The sequence below is a fragment of the Triturus cristatus genome, chromosome 6, assembly GCF_964204655.1.
Source record: "Triturus cristatus chromosome 6, aTriCri1.1, whole genome shotgun sequence".
Lineage (NCBI taxonomy): Eukaryota > Metazoa > Chordata > Amphibia > Caudata > Salamandridae > Triturus > Triturus cristatus.
Genome location: NC_140589.1, coordinates 282,835,627 through 282,857,105, shown reverse-complemented (window position 1 = coordinate 282,857,105; position 21,479 = coordinate 282,835,627). Strand labels below are relative to the sequence as shown.

Here is a 21,479-nt window from a genome sequence, read left to right as displayed (position 1 = left end):
GGCACGAAGTGTTTTTAAAATACCCCTCACACACTATGAATCCCATGGGGTCATGCTTCATCATAGGGGTCTTCCTGTCCCTCTACGGGGTGGGGCGTGCTGCGACAAGTATGTGGGAGCACTGTTTGTGAAGGAATAGGCTATGTGTATTGAGAGTGGTAGTGAATAGTTACAAAATTCTCTGGCTAGTGGAAAAAACAAATGTATTCAATTCCCTGGATGAGATTATTAAAAAAGGGTGGGGTGTTATGTAGGGGGTGTACCTCAATCTGATACTCCCTACTGGGTCAACATTTCGTAACCAGTCCCCCACTGCTTTACTCATCAGGACCTAAATATGATCCCTACTACACTCAAAAAAATTTAGATTAATGAATTGTATGCCTATTTCTCAAAACCAAACTTCAAAAATTATGCAAGTTTGGAGCAGGTTTGTAAGGGTACAATGACCTTTATCGTTTTGAAATGACACATTTTCGGTATCTTAAATGATAAAAAAAACAAAAGTAAAGTAAACAACCTGGGGGTTGTTCATTTAAACACATCACCATACTGTGGATTCGCCTTCTCTGAAAGAAAGTGATATTTTTCTATTGTTACTAGCCGAAAGGGTTGTTAATCCAACAATTTCATGAGAAACTGTCCGCGATATGCGGAACATAATCACTAATTAGTCGTGGTATAGAAAACAATTATCCATTGTTACAATAACAAAATCCGTGAGTCGTTCACCTATGTCAACAGAATTTGTTAATGCCCGATATTTGCGAAATATAATAGCTGGTTATGGGCACTTGGTTAGGGTATAGGAACATACTTGCACGTCCACCACACTCATATTTTATAGTTAGGTAAAATCGTACATTTAGGTCGCTAAACATGTTAGTCGGAACGGACATAACCCTATATATTGTACATGTACGTAATGATGTTCGGATACACACATTGTTAGGAATAGTTATCCTGCTTCATGAGCTTGCACCAGGGGGAGAAGGGAGCCTTGTAATAGTCACTGTATGCAAGGTGGAAAAGCAAAATGAGTTCGGGTTTATCAATCACGCCATGTCATCATGGCGCTGATGCAAAAGACCACTGAACGTACCATGGAATTGCCTCATTTTTAAAGACATGGGCCACGGTCTTACTTACATGCTGAAGGTCTCTCCTCACCTCTGTCTGCCACCGTGCTGCTCTGTGTAGTGTGGTGCAGATACTGAAAAATTTAACCAGGTTCTCAATTGCATGTTGCCGGAAGAGGCGCCCGGTTTAAAAAGACTAGTGCGTTGCATGTTTCAAAATGGCTGCTTGTTTACGTCCCATGCCGGGAGTTTGGAAAAAAACTCACTTCCTGGATGGGCAGGAGACAGATTCTCAGTTCTTTTCAAAAAGCAAAATAAAGATTGTTTACTTGTTGGAGGACCCCGGTTTGTAAAAAAAAAAAAAAAAAAAAAAAAAAAATAAAAAAAACTATGTTTCTTATTTAAGAGGGAAAACTGTGATGTCCCCGTTTTTTCAAAAACAATGAGTTTTATCTTAATCTAAATAACAAAGATGGCAAACAACGAAAAAAGTTCTTAAGATTTGATGTTGTGATTTGGATCATTGTTACAAAAATTCTGTTCAAACAAATGGAGTAATAACGAGATGACTGGTTATAGTGGGTGATGACAGGTAGCTATATTTTAATGTCAGGATTATTATGGATCCAAAAAGAAAAAGACCACAATATATCCATGTTTCAGATGCTGTATTCACAGGTGCATTTATGGTATGGTGGTATCAATTATTTTTAATAAAAATTCAGTTGTGGTCTTGACCATAGTTTATAGGGTCTGGCAGGGTCCTTAATTTCGATGATGGGGCGGTACTCGTTTACCAGTGTCTTCTTTTTATGAACTTTTATGGAGGGAGTATCTTTTCTACGTTGCAGAGCTGAGTCTCTCAATGATGTATCCCCTTACATAGTTATATGAAAAAGGTTCCTCGTATTGATAGAAACATTTGTAAAACTTCAAACGTGGATGACACGCTTAGAATGGATTTATAGGCCATTTCTTATAATTGGCCCCATGGAATTGCATCATTCAATCCTCTGATATTTGTTTTAAGTCGAACCAGGGGATGGGGCACTCAAGGCCCGCCAATGTATCCACCACAGTGCTTTGGACCACCTCCATTCCCACACCCCCAAGGGACATACCCACCATGGAGCTATCCTCCTCAGGATTTCCCTCATTTTGATCAGCCTCATTTTTTAAGATCACGTCAAGGAAGAAACAGAGGAAGGAATAGGAGAGGGAACAATGTTCATTGGACACCAAGAGAAGATAAAGTAAGAGTCAACCAGGAGCATGACAAGGGCATCAACAAGCAAGAAATGAACCTGGTTGTGAACTTAACTGATGAAGAACTCACGACAGCCCAGATCTCAGTTTTGGAAAAAGGTCTAGGATTTGTGCCAACATCTAACATGGATACATTTCTACTATGGAAAGAGATGCAGGAATTCATGAGGAGATTGAAATTGCTAATCTTCAAAGAAAGACATCCACCACACAAAAAGGGGATACAGGCCTGAAACCAAAAATCAACCTTTACACCGTCTAACTGTACCCTTCCAATTGAATTGCTTGCTTTTGAAAAAGCAGTCATGAAAGATTTTGAAAACCTTGATCCTACTACGAACCAAACTTTTCAGAACATAACAAAAGATGAAAGACAAGCGATACGAGAACTAAGTAACAACCACAAATTGGTGATAAAACCCGCTGACAAAGGAGGGGCAATTGTCATACAATCAATGGAACAAAATGATAGAGAATGCAGACGCCTCCTTCAAGATAAAAGAAACTATGAGGTTCTAAATCAGGATCTAACAGAAAGGATAAATATGAAGATAATGAGTATGGTAGAAGAAGCCCTTGCCCATGGATGGATGACAAAAAAAAAAAAGGGGGAGATTTTTTAATCCAAAACTCTCCTACAACACCTTACCTGTACACCATCCCAAAGATACACAAAAGACTAGAAAACCCCCAAGGTCGTCCCATTGTGTCAGGGATAGGATCGATCTTAGAACCGGTCTCAAAATGTGCAGATGCATATTTAAGACCAATGGTGAAAAAAAACATCTACCTACTTGAAGGACACCAAGGATGTCCTGGTACTACTAGAAGACCTCTCCTTTGACCATCAACAGCAACTTTTAATTAGTTGTGATGTTGAGAGCCTGTACACTAGTCTCCCCCACACTGAGACGCTTAACATCATTGAAGGTCCTATTTGATACAGACTGGGAATACCAAACCCCTAGAAATGTCGTCATGGAATGCTGCAACCTAGCACTTAGAGAGAATTTTTTCTAATACAATCAAACCTTATATCTCCAGAAGCACGGGACCAGCATGGGGAGCACATTTGCTCCTAGCATAGCTGGTCTCTATGTATACCATCTTGAGACCACAAAAATGTTACATCCAAGTAACCCTTACCACAAGTGGATCAACACCTGGAAAGGATATATTGATCATCTGGGATGGTGATGAAAGCACCGCAAATCGTTTCATCACTTGGCTCAATTTCCAAGATGACTTCTTGAAATTCTCCAGTACTATTTCTAACAAAGAATTGGTCTTTCTTGACCTCAATATATAACCAAAATATGGGAGACTCATGTCTACAACACATTTTAAAAACACATCAAAAAATGGTCTAATGTACCAGAGTTTTCACCCTAGACATCTGCGTGACAACCTCCCCTATGGACAATTCCTACATCTCAGACGGAATTGCACAGAAGTCAACGACTTCAAAACTCGATCCAAAAGACCTAAAAATGAAACTTTAGAAAAAAGACAATACCCTAAACAAGTCATAGAAAAAGCCTACAAAAGGGTACGGAATAACTGTAGGGCTAGCCTTCTGGAACCTACCAATCCAAAACCTGATGAAAAACGACCATTTTGCATTACAACATACAACACTAATTCCAATCAGGTCACCAAGATCAACAAACATTGGCGCATCCTCAACTGTGGAAGTCTAAATCTGCCAAAACCTGTTTTCTCCCACAGAAGAGGGAAAAGTATTTGTGACATGATCGTACACACAAGACCCCGCAAAAATTAACTCGCATGCCAATCAACAGCAATGGCCACCATACATGGACATCATCCATGTGGCAAATGCAAAGTCTGCTCACTTACCAGAAAAAGTAAAGCACAAAATGGGAACAGAGAAGATTTACCTCATGTAACAGTAACAGTGTACCTTATCACCTGTCCATGTCAGCTTGAATATATAGTTATGACGACAAGACCAGTGAAAACCAGGATAGGTGAACACAAAAGCAACGTCAAGTGCAGAAAAGGCACCACAAAAATAGCATCACATTTCCTGGAACTAGGTCACAAACCGGAAGACATAACCTGGACAGTGATTGTCCAAGTACCAAATGAGAAATATCTTCTTGAAAAGTAACAAAGATGGGTGTTTCGACTTAAAACAAATATCAGAGGATTGAATGATGAAATTCGTTGGGGCCAATGATAAGAAATAGCCTATAAATCCATTCTAAGCGTGTCATCCACGTTTGAAGTTTTACAAATGTTTCTATCAATACGAGGAACCTTTTCATATAACTATGTAAGGGGATACATCATTGAGAGACTCCGCTCTGAAACAAAGAAAAGATACTCCCTCCATAAAAGTTTATAAAAAGACGACACTGGTAAACAAGTACCGCCCCCATCATCGAAATTAAGGACCCTGCCAGACCCTATAAACTATGGTCAAGACCACAACAGAGAATTTATTAAAAATAATTGATACCACCATTCCATAAGTGCACCTGTGAATACAGCATCTAAAACATGGATATATTGAGGTCTTTCTTTTTGGATCCATAATAATCCTGACATTAAAATATAGCTACCGGTCATCACCCACTAGAACCAGTCATCTCGTGATTACTCCAATTTGTTTGAACAGAATTTTTGGAACAGAATGACCCAAATCACGACATCAAATCTTAAGAACTTCTCATTGTTTGTCATCTTTGTTATTTAGATTAAGATAAAACTCTAATTGTTTTTGAAAAAACGGGGACATCACCGTTTTCCCTCTTAAATAAGAAACAGCGTTTTGTTTTTTTAAAAAACACAGGGGTCCTTCAACAAGTAAACCATCTTTATTTTGCTTTTTGAAAAAAACTGACAATCTCTGTCTCCTGCCCATCCAGGAAGTGAGTTCTTTCCAAACCCCCAGCATGGGACGAAAACAAGCAGCCATTTTGAAACATGCAACGCACTAGTCTTTAAACCGGGCGCCTCTTCCAGCAAAATATGCAATCGAGAACCTGGTTAAATACTTCAATATCTGCACCACACTACACAGAGCAGCACGGTGGCAGACAGAGGTGAGGAGAGACCTTCAGCATGCAAGTAAGACTGTGGCCCAAGTCTTTAAAAATGAGGCAATTCCATGGTACGTTCAGTGGTCTTTTGCAATCAGCGCCATGATGACATGGCGTGATTGATAAACGCTAACGCATTTTGCTTTTCCACCTTGCATACAGTGACTATTACAAGGCTCCCTTCCCCCGGTGCAAGCTCATGAAGCAGGATAACTATCCCTAACAATGTATGTATCCGAACATTATGTACAATATATAGTGTTATGTCCGTTCTGACTAACATGTTTAACACAAATGTACGATTTTACCCAACTATAAAATATGAGTGTGGTGGACGTGCAAGTATGTTCCTATACCCTAACCAAGTGCCCATAATCAGCTATTATATTTCGCAAATATCGGGCATTAACAAATTCTGTTGACATAGGTGAACGACTCGCCGCTTTTGTTATTATAACAATGGATAATTACTACGAACGCGTGTGTGTTTTCTATACCACAACTAATTAATCATGAAATTGTTGGATTAACAACCCTTTCAGCTAGTAACAATAGAAAAATATATCACTTTCTTTCAGAGAAGGCGAATCCACAGTATGGTGATGTGTTTAAATGAACAACCCCCAGGTTGTTTACTTTACTTTTGTTTTTTTTATCATTAGAGACTGAAAATGTGTTATTTCAAAACGATAAAGGTCATTGTACCCTTACAAACCTTCTCCAAACTTGCATAATTTTTGAAGTTTGGTCTTGAGAAATAGGCATACAATTATTCATTAATCTAATTTTTTTTTTAGTGTAGTAGGGATCATATTTAGGTCCGGATGAGTAAAGCAGTGGGGACTGCTTATGAAACATGTTGAGCCAGTAGTGAGTATCAGATTGAGGTCCACCCCCTACATAACCCCCCCCCTTTAACATTCTCAGCCAGGGAATTGAATATATTTGTTTTTTCCACTAGCCAGAGAATTTTTTATCTTTTTATAACTATTCACAAACCCTACCACTCTCACCCCCACAATACACATAGCCTATTCCTTCACAAACTGTGCTCCCACATACTTACTGGTCACAGCACGCCCCGCAGAGGGACAGGAAGACCATGATGAAGTATGACACCATGGGATTCATAGTGTGTGAGGGGTATTTTAAAAACACTTCGTGCCTTCCCATGACACCTCATGGAGCACTTTGTTCACTGAAATTATAAATGAAAAAATATCTCACTACTACAGGGTAGAATCACATTGTTTATGAAAAGAGTAAAGGAGCAACCAGCACCTTTTGGCTGGATTCCAAAAGTCAGGTATCTAATATGAGAGAAGATTTCAGCAAAGGAGTTTAGTCCATCATACCATGCACTGGTGCCAGGCCTCAGCATTCAAGGTACAAGAACTGATTTTGCCACCGCTAGCTGCTTGTAAAGACAAACCACTTGTCTCCACTGATCAGGTTAAGTTACATTATGTGGCCAGTACTACAAAGAAGTCCACAAGGACTCCTGGGTAGTCCCAACACTTGTTACCCTACAGACACTTCCTCTACAAGTTTCAAGCAACACCAATGTTTTACCTCAGTTGGGGATGCCGGAGAATGAACTATTGTGGATTCCAGTGACAGCTGCAACTACAACCCATATATCAGATGTGAGCATACAGCATGCTTCTGCTACTTATAACAGTTGTTTATGTGGCACCTTTGGAGGCATCTACAAGGTCTCCTTAGCCTGCTACGGCCACTCTTTCAACAGACTACTTCGGCGATGAAGAGGACTTCTCTTCTGACTTCACACTTCACTACAAGGTGCATGTGACTCTTCTTTGGTTGAAACATACTTATCTGATCCCTAAATGGCATTACATTTGGATTGCCATCTCACTATTGCAGATTCTTTGGATTGGATTTCTGATAGTCTTTTTGCTAATAAATTAACATTAATCGCCGACAATGCCCTCCCGCAGAACTTGGTCGAAGTGCTGAAACTTCAACCATTTTCACAAAGTGCAAAGAGACCTGTCCCTCGTGAACATTTCTGCTTTTCCTGTGCTTGGAGTGGTTTGGGATAAGGTCCCACATGTTATTTTTTGCCCTACAGAGACATTGCAGATTCTCCGAGTGTTGAAGGTTGCAACGTGTGATCATTACCCATGGATTTTTTATAGATCAGAATGTAAACAGTTACCTCAATGCTCGGAGATGGAATTTTAGACTATTTGTACGTGAAGATTTGTACCTGAACTCTAATTATGGAGAAATGTTTTGTTGTCACCACACACGTCACTGTTTGTACACAGCTAGTATTCCATGATACAATTTCACACAATGGAAACATTATCCAGCCCCTCCAGTGGGTAGTTCCAGAACATGCATGGACACATTTGCATATTTTTCTTAACAATCCTTGAAATCTGTGTCATTTTACTTTAAACTTGCCCCTTCAACTGACAAAGAAAAATATTCTCACACAACTGATTTGGATTACTTTATTTCCCAACTGACCCTAAAAGGCCATGACTTCTGGAAAGACACTAATTAAATTCAGTTTGGGTGACGAAAGACTCACAAGTGCAGGGAACAGACTAGAGCCTGTTTGATTTCAAACCATATTTTTAGAGGAGAGTTTTGTCCTCGAAGTTTGGTCTTTACCTTTTGAAGATAGATATGTCAGTGGGGAACAAGAAGTGTTCCTTAGTGGAAATGAAAGGGATTCTTTGCTTGGCCACTTACTCAGTTGCAAAGATATGGCACTATACGGATTGTGTAATGCTTGAATGGCCAATCTGGCAAGTTGTTTGAAGGGAGTACCAGCTTCTTCGATTCGTCCAGTCATTAGATTACTTTCAAATGGAATTTATTTGATGTTGAACGATCAAGGTAGCGGTGGGATGAAAGCAGGTGTCACATATGTGGTTTCTCTCCCAGAGACATGTTGCAATTATGTGCAAGTTCCACCCCAGCACCATTGTAGATGGTTACAGGAGTTTCCTTAGGGCCTTCCATGCCAACGTTAATGCATTGACAAACTGAGCAGACTAAAAGCCTTTGTGTCAGAAGAATGTAGCACATCTGCCCATTAAACCTTTGTACTGCAAGTAGCAAGGTTGTCCTCCCAAATTCAATCACTATTTTGCACACCACTGCCTCGCCATTTTGGTGAACTTGTGCAAAGCAAATGTAATGCTTCCAACACTGCTTGTGTGGTGCATTTAAGGTGGTTGGGTTTGGCTTGGTTTAAACATTTGACCATTTGTGGAGTCATTTCCTCCTACGTTTTCCAGGCATACCATTTGTGTCATTCCTCATATGTGGTATTTTGGCTCAATTTTGGCTGCTCTGCAATGGATGTTCCATATCTAGGCCAAATGGTGATTAACTGCGAGTCCAGCAGTGTCAAGAATGCATGATAGTTATTTGGGGTGTTTTTTACTTCAGAACTGAATGACTAACAAAGGCAAACCACACAGGACAAAAGGACAGGAACCAGTCTGTGGTGCCCTTTTGAATGTGCACTGAACGTCTGCCTTGCAATGCAACTGGTACAGTCTATGTACTTGGATCTGCGGATGCATCCAATTAGAGCGATCCCATGAACAGACAATTGCTTCAAGATGCCTTCTATGAGCCATTCTTCTCCTGGGACATGGATACTTCGGCTCCCGAGTTCGTGGATACTGGACTCGGGAGCCGAAGCATCCATATCCCAGGACCAGAATGGGTCATAGAAGGCATCTTGGCTGATGGTGCGGACCACATTTGTTCTTTGGAACTAATCAGCAAGGCCATCGTGGATGCATCATTCTTCGATTCCTTTGACACTGGAAGCATGGAAAACATCTTGGGAACCTCCACTGATTATGGCCCTAGTTTACGTTAATGGTTTAAACGTTCATTCTTTTAAAGCTTTTTTAATTTGGCATATTTTTTAATTTGTTTGTAAATGTGATCGTTTAGGTAGAAGCCAAGGGGTGTGGGGAAGCCCTCTTGGTTCTCTATTTTAGTTTCATATTTCACACATTTTAGCAGACTTGTTTTTAGCATGGTTCTCTTTTACACATTTAATTTTTAAGATATGCTTCTAACAAATGCTTTGTATGCTGCTTTTTATTTAGTAAGCCTTTCCTGCAACATAATCTGTACCCTTCGTTCAACGCTAGGAACACTGAGCAAGGTACCCTGGTACCTGTGTGGCCCACTTGGAAACCGCTTCTAACATCTAGACTCATTGCATCAGAGTCGTGTCCAACAGTGGTTTCATTATATAAACATTTCCCGGTCCCTTTGTCGGGCAGAGGGGAGATCCTGGAACTAATGCAGTGTTTGACATGTAGCTCTGCTAATGCAGATCTTCCATCCTGATCCTACAGAGAGGGATTGCCAATCCAAAACCAAACCAAGACATCCAGGTATGGAGTCTCAAGCCAACTGAAGTGGCAGAGGGTACACCCACCATGCTCAGAGTACGGCTAGTGCTAGGTAGGGATATATAAAAATCTGACTGCAATTTTTGGACTGTTTACTCTCTTCACCAAGTGCATAATGCTGGTTATTTTGCTTTGTTTTATCTGCCTAATAATCACAGCCAATTCTCTAGGCAAGATTAAGACTTACAATAAATGTATTTTAAACTATTTGCATCTTTCCTGTGTTTACCAAGGGCATGTAGGCGTACACAATGAAAGGGGCAAGGTCAGTTTCCACAACTCCTTTTAGGAATCAGTGGCATGCTTGAGAATGCCAAAATCATCCGTCCCAGGAGGGTTAGGGTTTCCGGTGGGGCACTGTGAGCTAGCTAGGATTTGGGGCAACAGTCTGATGGTGTGGATGGACCCAGTCCCTCCATTGTAACGTCTTGTTGTCCTAATGCGCAGCCTTACCTTTTAACCCCTTCTATGCTAATGACGGAATGGTTCTGTCATGAGCACATGCTGAGGAAATCCCTCTGCTGCTGACAGGAATCTTTTTTTGCCTGGGGAGGTTGGAGAAGAGCTTCCCCAACCTCCCTAGGCCCATTTTGGAATTTCAGTGCAATGACGATCGCACGCTATCGTCATTGCTACAAAATCGAAACTGAAACTTCATTTGTTTCTCAGTTTCAGTGCTTGTTGGGCATCATTGGAAAGGGGAGAATCTCCCCTTTCGAATGATATCCTTCCCTAGTGGATCCCTGCCTGGGGGGGGGGGATGGATCAGCCCAAGAGGGTGATACCCAAGTAGAGATCCGCCCACTAGCACCAGGGAAGGGGGAGCAGCCCCTTGGGCAAGGGCCTTCGCTCCCCCATATTTGTTTGGTTGCAACAGTCTTTCTGCCCCCCCAGGGGGCAGATGGGGCAATAGCAATATTGATGTTGGGGTGAGGGCTGCCCAAAAAGGGCATTGGAAATGCCCTCACCCCAGAGAAATGTCTGCCCCGGGCAGACAGGGGCAGTAGCCCCCAATATGCCCCCCCCCCCCAGGGGAGCAGAAGGCCCACTAGGAACCAGGGATTTTGTAAAAATGTTGACTTGAAGGCTGGCCACAAAAAGGGCATGGCAATGCCCCCCCCCACCCCGAGAAATTTAAGTCTTTCTGCTCCCCTGGGGGAAATTGGGGACAGTAGCCTCCAATCTGCCCCCCCCAGAGGCGGAGCAAGCCCACTAGAAACCAGGCATTTTTTTTCCCCATTGAGGTTGGGGCGGGGCTGCCCAAAGAGGGCATGGCAATGACCCCACCCCTCTAAAAGAAAGTGACAGTCTTCCTGCTCCCCCAGGGCAGGGGCAGAAAGCCACTAGGCACCAGGGATAATTTTTTTTAAAATTTAGGGGTGGGGCTTCCCAGAATGGGCATGGCAATGCCCCCCCACCCAAAAACAAAATGCAACAGTCTTTCTGCCCCTCCCTGGAGGTATACTGGGGCAGAAAGTCCTCAGGATTTTTTTTTTATTCAGGGTTGAGGTCAGCCCAGAATGGGCATGCCAATACCTCCCCAAAAACAGCCAGTCCTTCTGCCGCCCCCCCCCCCCCATTGGGGGCATATCGGGGCAACTTTCCCCACCCGCCCCCCCCACCCCCCCCCCAAATTCCCCACCAGGGAGACAGAAAGCACCCTTGGCACAGACTTTTTTTTAGCAATGTGTCTACCTGTGGATTTTGGGCCCTAGAGCAGCCGGCACATAGGGAAACCTAGCAAACCTGTACATTTCATTTTTTTAAACCTGACACCAAGGGGATTCCAGGATGGGTTGACTGGTGTGCCTCACAAAAAAAAAAAAAAAAAAAAAAAAACACATTATCCTCACATTTCTGTGGTGGAAAGTTCTGGGATCTGCGTGGATCCACAAAATTCCACTCACCCCACATTCCCCAAAGTGTTCTGAGAAAAATTGTACCTTACTTGTGTGGTTAGGCCTAGTACCCGCGAAAGGAAACGGTCCAAAACGCAACGTGGACACCACATTTTCACAGTGAAAACTGACTTTTTTGCAAAGTGCCTGGCTTTGTCCAATGCAGAATTGGCTAAAAACTTATTTTTAAATAAATGTAGCGCTTAGAATTCCTGGTACTATACCCTAATTCCCCTATGTTTTGGGCTCTTCCCAGTCACAGGCACTTACCGCACCCACACAAGTGAGGTATCATTTTACTCGGGAGACTGAGGGGTGGGGGGGGGGGGGGAGGGGGAGAAACACTGGGGTAGGACATTTGTCCCGGCACGGATTCCACCCAAAAATACGTGGAAAAGGTGTTAATTTTGAAGTCGCCTCAATAGGTTTTGGGCCCTTGCCTGCTGCGTGTACTAGACCCACCCACACAAGTGAGGTACCATTTTTCTCACGAGTCCTGGGGGAATGCGGGCTGGGTGGAATTGTGGATCCACGCTGATTCTAGAACTTTCCACCACAGAAATGAGGAAAATGTGTTTGACAAATTGAGGTTTGCAAGGGATTCTGGGTAAGAGAACCTAATGAGAGCCAGACAAGTCACCCCATCCTGGATTTCCCAGAGTGTCTAGTTTTCAAAAATATATAGGTTTGCTAGGTTTCCCTAGGTGCCAGCAGAGCTAGGGTTCAAAATCTACAGCTAGGCACTTGACAAAAAAAAAAAAAAAAAGGGTCATTTTTCACTGTACAAATCAAGTGTGTTCACGTTGCATTTTGAGCAGTTTCTGGTTGAAGGCACTAGGCCTACCCACACAAGTGAGGTACCATTTTTATCGGGAGACTTAGGGTAACATAGTATTGTAGAGCAATTGTTATTACCCATTGACTTTCGATGCATTTCTGCCTACCAAATTAAGGACAATGTATAAAAAATAAGTCATTTTGAAAAATGACCTACAAGTCTCATGCTAGTATGGGTACTCACAATTTCGGAAATGTGCAAATATCTACTGTTTCTAAACTCTATATTTTGTTCCAATTTCAGAAATACATAGGTGTCTTTCATACCAATTTTTCCATGTATATATTTTCCCAAAATAATTGCTATATACCTGGTATATAATAAAAAATAAAGCAATTGCAAGACGCTGCTCAGTTATTGGCTCTGGGTTGGTCGGGTTCTTGGTGAACCAACAAGTCCTGTATATCACCACAACCAGAAAGGTACAGCGGATGTAACGGTATATTGCTTTCAAACAGCTGTCATAATTAAGTTACAGGTGAAAACCTTGACACAAATGTTTTTTTCCAACTAATTTAAAAATTCATATATTCAACGGTTAGCTTCTAAAAAGAAACCTTGAAGGATCTACCCAAATGAAGAATGTGGTCTACTTTTCTAAAATGTATAGCTTTCCAGGATCCATTATTGCTTTCATACCCCATTTCTACCATTAACTGGGAGGTTGGAAGCACAAAAATAGCCTAATTTCCTATGTCCCAGAAAAATGCCAAAACTGTAAAAAATGTTGGTTTTCTAACAAAAGTCTGCTTGTCCCTGAAAGCTGGAAAGATTGTGATTTCAGCACCACAACCCCTTTTTTGATACCATTTGCAGGAAAAAAAAAAAATAAAATAAAAAAAACAAAAAAAAAAAAACACACCACACAGACGCTTTCATCTGTAGCCCTTCTTTCCCAAAAACAAAATTTACCTGGATGTTGGCTAATTTCTGGGTCCCCTCCAGGGAAATCCACAAACCCTGGGTACCTTTAGAATCCCCATGATTTTGGGAAAGGCGACTCAAATATGGCATGGTTACCTTGTGGTCAAAAAGTTGCAGGGGCCTAAGCACGAACTACCCCAAATAGTCAAAAAAAGGCTTAGCACAGGGAAGGGGGGGGGGGGGGGCATTAAGTGGGGACTGTTTAAACAGTACTTTACATGGACTGCATTGCAGTCCATCTTTTTTGCTTGATTGGCCACTACAGACTGGGACAGTTATGCAAATCAGTTTTGCATGAATTAGATTCGGCTTTTTCCAGCTTGAACTGCCAGGCAATGCATCCTCTAATAAAATCAATTTCGAAGGGCTGTAAATCAGTGAGGTGCAGGTGTCAGGGCTTTAAGTGGGATGGAAAAACTGGGGGCTCTCAAAGGGGCGTGGCTAATGTAATTAAGGGCGTGGCTTAAAAACACAAGCTAAAAATCTGTGCTTAGCATAGTGTGCCCCTGACTTATTTCGCGGTTTGTCACTGCATCCAGATATATGATACAACAAGTCACATCATACCAACAAGATAGGACTATTGGCTTTGTCAATGGTTGGTAGTTGCACAAGATAAATAAGCAACAACTATGGCTTGTGTAGAATATTGAAAAAGCTTCCACTCAAAGCCCTGCGGACACCACAACGATGTTTCTGCTCCAAAATTAGTTTCAAAAAGAGAAGGGAAATCCAGAGAGAAAATTACTCTTTAAAGGATTTCCCTTCCCCCGACAACGCTCACCTGGCAGGATGTCATGCTGTAACTTCTCCACTAGTGAGAAAAGCAGTGTGAGCAGGTGCACATCGTTGTGCCAGCAGTGGTCACTGCAGTCTGGAAAAAACAGACCGCCTGAGACAGGGCACAAAACAGAGCCCGATACACCCGTTTTGAGGCACCCCCCCCCCCCTTAAAAAAAAATACTGCTTGTGTTCAGACCCTGTGAGACCTGGCCCACTTAAAGCCCTGGCAGGTGGCGATTAGACACTGAAATGCCATAGAGCTTAATTGATAACTCATAAGCTTCACCTTCAGACCCTTACCACCATGTTATAAGATTGGGTCCTTGAGACAAGTCATGACTCACCTTTGGCAGGTTGGTAATCAATAAACTAAAGTTTCACATCAGTTTTAGTGGTATAGTGACAATCATGAAGTTTGCCACATTCATATTTCTTTTGGCCCCCAGGTACCAAAGGGATAGCTATTGGGAAGAGCTGAGAAAACCGAGATGGTCCATAAATCCTCCCTCGTAACCTTTAAGATGGATGCATGCTGGACCAGCAATGGGTCCGGTAACACCTGTAAGAGTAAGGCAGTTCCCCATAACATCAGAGTCTACACAAAGGAAAATAACAAAATAGGCCATTGGACTAATGTCTGCGATAAACCAACCTAGTACAAAATGTGCGACAACAGCAAAAATAAAATGTACATAGTAAAAGTGCCAATGTGGTATTAGTTAGTGCTACTTTCCTACAAAGGCTTGACACTAGTCATTGGCAGCATGAAAGTCTGCGTCTTCCTTTGTGAGAGGTAAGGTACCCCTGGCTTCAAAAAGCAGAACAGAACATATATGCAATCACAACAAAAGGGAAGTGATAGTATGTGATAGGTTAGAGATTAAAACCAAAGTGTATTCTATTGGAGGGGACACAATAGGAATAACGTGCACGAAAGCAACTTTATGGATAATCTTGTGATATTTGTTTAACAGTGAAAACCAATCAAGGTCTTGCTGCATCCACTGAGGTTACACCTCAGCCAACACACTAGGTTGTACACTGCAGTAGACAAACCACCTGACAATATACAGTAACTGATTATTTTGCCCCTCATACATGAACTGTTGTGGCTGGCAGGATTTACCCACACTAGGATATGGTATTGTCAGACTGCCACCCAGGACTGCCTTTCAGAATGCAAGACTTGTGTTGGCAGCACCGGACTCCCAGCCACACCATCACCAATGCTGCCAAGCAACAATTAGAGACTTAAGAGTCATCATAGTTTTTAACCTAGCTGAGATTTATTCAAAAGCCTCAGTTCTGAAGGAGGAAAACTTGCAGTACTTGGGTTGCAGGCTGCTGCCTTGATTTATCACAGTATGCAAAATGGTGTAGTTACAATAACTTGCAAAGTCAGCCAATATTGGAGGTTTCTCCTACATTATGGCCACAGCCGACCATTCTTGATTTTTAACTTCGGATGAGTGGGTTCCCCTACACATTGTCCAAGTGGCTGAAGGAATATGGGCAAGTGTCTTATGGTCACGTATGCTCTTACTTTGTGGGATGCTTAAATCGTCCAGACCAACCTTGCTGTTCGATATGGGTATAAGGCCAGGGGAGCCATGTTCCTAATGTGCCAACGTAGTTACTGTGGCCATCAACACTACTTGGAAACTCAATGCTTCAATATTGCCTGTCCCTTCTAGTGGCTCCCATACCACTTTCCTGGGCCTGGCCTCCCACATCTCTACCCTAACACACCTTCACAATCTTCCATTATAGAAGGATTAGGTGGGCAAGTAGACAACTGCTACAGGCAACTTACAATCTAGCAAGTAGCAAGAGATACCAATCACAGGATTGAAACTCTTGCCAGTAGCTAGCAGTGGCAGTTTGCTCAGAATGGGGGTGGTGGTAGGGGGGGGGGGGGGAAATTAAAAAGTAATCTTACCTCCTCTGCCGCCGCTTCTCCAGGTCTGCTACAGCACCAGAAGCACCCCGGCGTCCGGGCTCTCAGCCAATCAAGACACCGCAGGAGTAGTGTTGTAACTGGTCTGAGTGTCCTAATTGGACACTTAGGCAGGAAGTGCCTGGGGAGGCTGGGCATGTTCTCCACCAGGCTGTGCATTACAGCCCAATGGAGAACATAGCAAGTGCGCATTTCGGTTTGACATGCCCACTTGGAGTGCAAACCATTGCTCCCCTGCTCTGGCATCAGAGCCCGCCACACTTGACTCCCGCATAGAAAAAGAAAGTGATAACATCCGGTTATTTTTTTTCCACACTGCTGAAATAGCAGAGGGGCGACACTCTCCGCCTTAGCAGAGGAGCAGTCACTGGTAGCTAGTGCTCCAGCCGGACTGCCCTGTGGCCATAACTTTCATTCCTGCTAAGCGCCAGTTACCACAACTCAATGTGACCTGGACTGCAGAGCAAGGTTCTCCGGAGTTGGTCCTGGAGGGCCAGATTTTAAAAGCTACATTTATCTAAATGAGGATATGCTAAAAATCTGGAATGGATACTGCCCCCCGGGACAAACTTGAGAACCCTGCTGTAGAGGAACGAGTTACCATATTGGATCTTACTTCGTCCTTTTTGGGGGAGGGTGGGGAAATCACCTCCACCCAAACACGTGGCTTGCCTAATGCTCAATCAGGGCACCTGCTACAGTCCAAGACTTAAGCACCCATACCCAGGGCATACTACTAGGGAACGTGTCCCTACACACAGAATTAGGATATCACTTTGTCAGTTCTGATCACATGGTTCCACGCGCGATTATAAAAACATTCTGCACTTACTTCCATATAGTTTGTTTCACAGATAATTTCTCTGGCACTCCACAGGTAGGTAGGGCACATCAAGTTCTTTACATAGGTCACTGCAGACACCATATCCGGAGTCGAAGAAATATCAATTCTCACATTCATAGAAAACCTTGCGTCATCCTGTCAAAAAAAATAAATAAATCTACATTTATTGCAATAAATGAGTTTCGAGTATTCGGATAAATGTGTACCAGCATTAGTCAATTTAAGCTGCAAAAAGTGCTTTACTTTGAAATTCGAACATGCAATGGGTCAAAGAAAAACAAATGCGTGGTAGTCTGCATCACATCAAGGAACTGAAACGAAAAACCTATGGAAAGAATTAACATTTAACTAATCTTTGATAACGGCCTTCTAGTTATTTACAAGTACTCTGTCCATTAATAAAAACCATGGATATGTGACTAGAAAAATGTGGCTTGCAGACAATTAGTAAAACAAGCTCACCGGTCTAATCTAGCAACATTTAAAATACATTTTTAAAAACGCAAGGCAATTTAAAGAAAACCCATTGTATAACTGAATTAGCAGGAAAATAAAATATATAGCTCTTTGGCAACAACCTCAAATCAATAGAATACATTCACACAATCTTCAAGTGGCCTATTTAAGTGTTACACCTTATCCAGTTGGGTTTTAAATAAGCTAAAAACATGCTCCATATGTAGACCTAATTCCGTAATACCCAAGTCGAAATGAAACTTGACAAGACAGATTTTATTTCTGTATAACGTTGGTCTACAGACATCCCCCACAGATCAACGGACACGGATCATACACATACTTGCAGATTTAGCAACACCTACAGAGGTTGATACACACCCAGAGGCACCTACACAGACCACCAGGCAAGCACCCCACCTCAGGAACCCAGACCAGAAATGCATCCACCCATGCACACAACCAGAGGCGTTACAGTGCTTTGGCTGCTTGCCTGGCACTATGCCAATTTAGAGTGCTACAAGTGGCAATAGCTAAAAAGAAAAATGCACGGACGTAGGAGCCTTAAGATTGTAATTGTTACTCAACTAAAGTAGTTAGCCAATCAAAAGGCATCCAATCTGCTTGGAGGATGCAGTAATACCAAGTAGTGAGCATAAGACTGGAAAAAACAAAGGGTAACCGACAGAACGAGGACTAAGGATCTGATGGGAGTTAAAAACATGAGACTGGCTGAAGAGTGCTAGGGAACTACGAGGCTAAACTAATGAGTTTTCTACGACAGTATTATGCCTGTGAAGACCAAGTTTCTCAGTTTGAAGTAAAACTGAAGACAAAGGGAACACTTAAAATGCAAAAGTAGAAAGGTGGTTCAATGGCTCCAGGCATGAGTGACAAGATGCTGCACCAGGTTAAGAAAACTGTGGCTGGAGTGGGAGGAAGGTAAATACCACAATCAAAAAGTTATGCAAGGCAGTTCCTCAATCAAGCTAAACATTTCCTCCACTCTTCTTCCGAACAAAATTTCAATTCAGGAATATCAACCCCAGCCACCAAACAGTCTTCATAATCTTCATCAATTAGATATCACCATGAGGGTTGTTACTAGGAAAACGAGATAGGAAATCAGCTCTTCCATTTTTCCCTCCCGCAATATGTTGGATATCGAAATGATATTGAAGTAATCTTGTAACTATTCTCATTATTCTAGGAGGGCAACATTTAGTAAGACATCCTCCTAAAATGTTAACTAAGGGGTTATGATCTGTTTGAAGAATAAGACGTTTTCCCCAGACATATGGTCTGAACTTATCAATTGCCCATGCACACGCTAAAAGTTCCCTTTCGATCACAGAATACTGTAATTCTGGAGATCTTAGTACCCTAGACGCAAAACCAATCGTTCTTTCTACTCCATCCTCATCTTGTGTCAAGGTTGCACCTAAACCCACTTGACTAGCATTGACCGTCAAACATGGAAGGCTTGGGTCGAAAGGTTTAAGTATGCATCCCTTCCCTAAAAGACTTGACTTATCGAAAAGCTGATTCACAATCATCCCAAACAAACTTGACCCCTTTCTTGAGAAGATTGCTGATGGGACGGACAATGTTAGCATAATGAGGAATGAACCTCGAGTAATACACACAACCCTAGAAGTGATTTAATTCCTGTCAGTGGGAACAGAAGCATTAGGAATTGCTTCAAGAAGCCCAGGTCTAGGTTTGACTCCATCCTGGTTAACACGACCTAAATATTCGACTTCTGTGCAAAAAACTTGCACTTCAACTTTAGAACAATTCCATGTTCTTGGAATAAGCCTAAAATCTTGTTTAAAATGAGTTCATGGGAGGAAGAATTTTTGGCAAAAATGAGTACATCATCCTGAAATACCAACACTCCATCAACCCCTCTAAGAATGTTCTTCATGACACGTTGAAATACGCTAAGCCAAACGGCATGCGTCGATATTGAAACGTTCCCAAGGGAGAAACGAATGCAGTAAGATGACGTGATTCCGGATGTAGCTTGACCTGGTGGTACGCGCTTGCCAAATCAAGTTTAGAGAAAAATGTTGCACCCTTGGTAGATGCAAACAAATCGTGGATCTTTGGAAGGGGATGAGAGTCAACCCAGATCTCTTTATTTAGGGATCTTAAGTCCACACATACCTGAGCTGACCACACCTCTTTCTGGCCACAACCAAAGGCGAAAGCCAAAGAGAAGACTATTGGTTCAATGACCCCTTTTTCACAAAGCTGTAGAATTTTTCTAAATCTGACACTATAAGGTACTCCCCTGAGTTTGTGCTTGACCGGTGAAGATCCTTCTTTTAGTATAATTCTATGTTTAAATCCCTTAATCTTCCCTAAAGTTGGACTAAAGACAGTCGGAAACTTATCTTTGAGGGTCTGTACTTCATCCGGACATCCAACAACTAAAACTTGTTCTTTTGTCCCCGGTTTAAGTATCATACCGAAGAGTCCTTGGTGGAACCAACCTAATATGTGGAGTCCCTTTCACAGCAACATAAATTGCCTTTTATCCTTATACCTTTGAAGGACATTTCTTCCTCAAAGAAACCTAACAAATCAATTTTCCTGCCCTCATAGGATACTGGTGAACGGCCAGGAGGAAGAAGAGGTAGGTCGCCCTCCCACGTTTCTTCGAAAAGTTTTGTGATCATGGTTATCTTGGCGCCTGAGTCAACCAACAGTTTAACACATTTATCACCCACACATATCCACAATAGGGTCTTCACAATTTTTGGGATCACCTTCAATAACTTCGTGATTGTTATCATCAGAAACAGAGATAATTTCAGAATCTGAGGAAGACTCCTAATCAACCATACATACTGTCGGTTTTTTTAATTTTTGATTTTTCAGCTTTAAAACAAAAATTAGCAACATGACCAATCTTCTTGCAATAGTTACATGTGACATTTGATGCTGGACACCGTGAACCTTTGGGTTGAAGAGAATATCCACACCTCATGCATGACGTCACTTCGGTTCTAATTTGATGCAGTGTTCTTAGAAAGTTTAGGAAAACTAGATGGACTTCCTTTTGAAGATTAATGCTTTTGACGATAAATTATTGGAGTTTAAATTGATAGCGTTTACTGGTTCAGTAACTTTCTCCTCCAACTCCTTTAGAGATACCATTGATATTTCGATGCTTTTTGCTAGTTTTATGGTTTCATCCAAGGACATATCACCCATTGTTAACAATTTGGGTCGGATGTTTTTGTCCAGAGTGACATACAAATTGGTCCCTAATGAGTTCTGTGAAATTTTCAAATTTACAATCAGCCGCTAGTCTGCGTAGCACCGAAATATAAGAATCTCTATCTTCACCTTCAGATTGTTTTCTTTTGAAAAGCTTGTGTCTGATAACCATAAGGCTTGGTTGTTTATCAAAATGAAGTTTTTGAACACTTTCCTGGTAGACATCATTGAGAGCAGGATCTTCTTGAGGTAAGTCTGGTAGATGTTTGAAAATTGATCTGCCCTCAAAACCTAAAGAGTGCAAAAGAAGATATTTTTTCCTTTCGGCATTGAATCTGGAAGCTCCTATTGCACCTAGGTAGGTTTCAAAAGCATTGTGCCAAACTTCCCACCTAATTGTCGGCTCACCTGGTGTCAAGAAAAGGAGGGGGGGGGGGGGGAGGGTTTACAGATTGTAAGGTACACATTTTGAAAGAAATGAGTAATATTTATACTATTATGCGTAGTAAGTGGTATAATGTACAATAAGTTTGTATGTAAGTAACGATGAATAAGGGCATAGAGTACAATATTTGTCAATGTATATAGTGTATGACTTAACATAAACTTACCCTTTGAGATAAAAATACTATATATATATATATATATATATATATATATATATATATATATATATATATATAGAAAATTAACAATTACAAGTTTAATTGTACGCAC

The 21,479-nt window shown here is 41.7% G+C and overlaps 1 protein-coding gene across 1 annotated transcript in view; it reads right to left on the bottom strand.

Annotated features, from left to right (window-relative positions):
* LOC146816765 (uncharacterized) overlaps positions 1-21,479 on the bottom strand; it is a 132,149-nt gene that overhangs the window by 85,207 nt on the left and 25,463 nt on the right. The window contains exon 5 of the mRNA XM_085610640.1: positions 17,067-17,213. Within this exon, the coding sequence (XP_085466766.1) occupies positions 17,067-17,213 (147 nt within the window). The remainder of the gene's footprint in view (positions 1-17,066; positions 17,214-21,479) is intronic.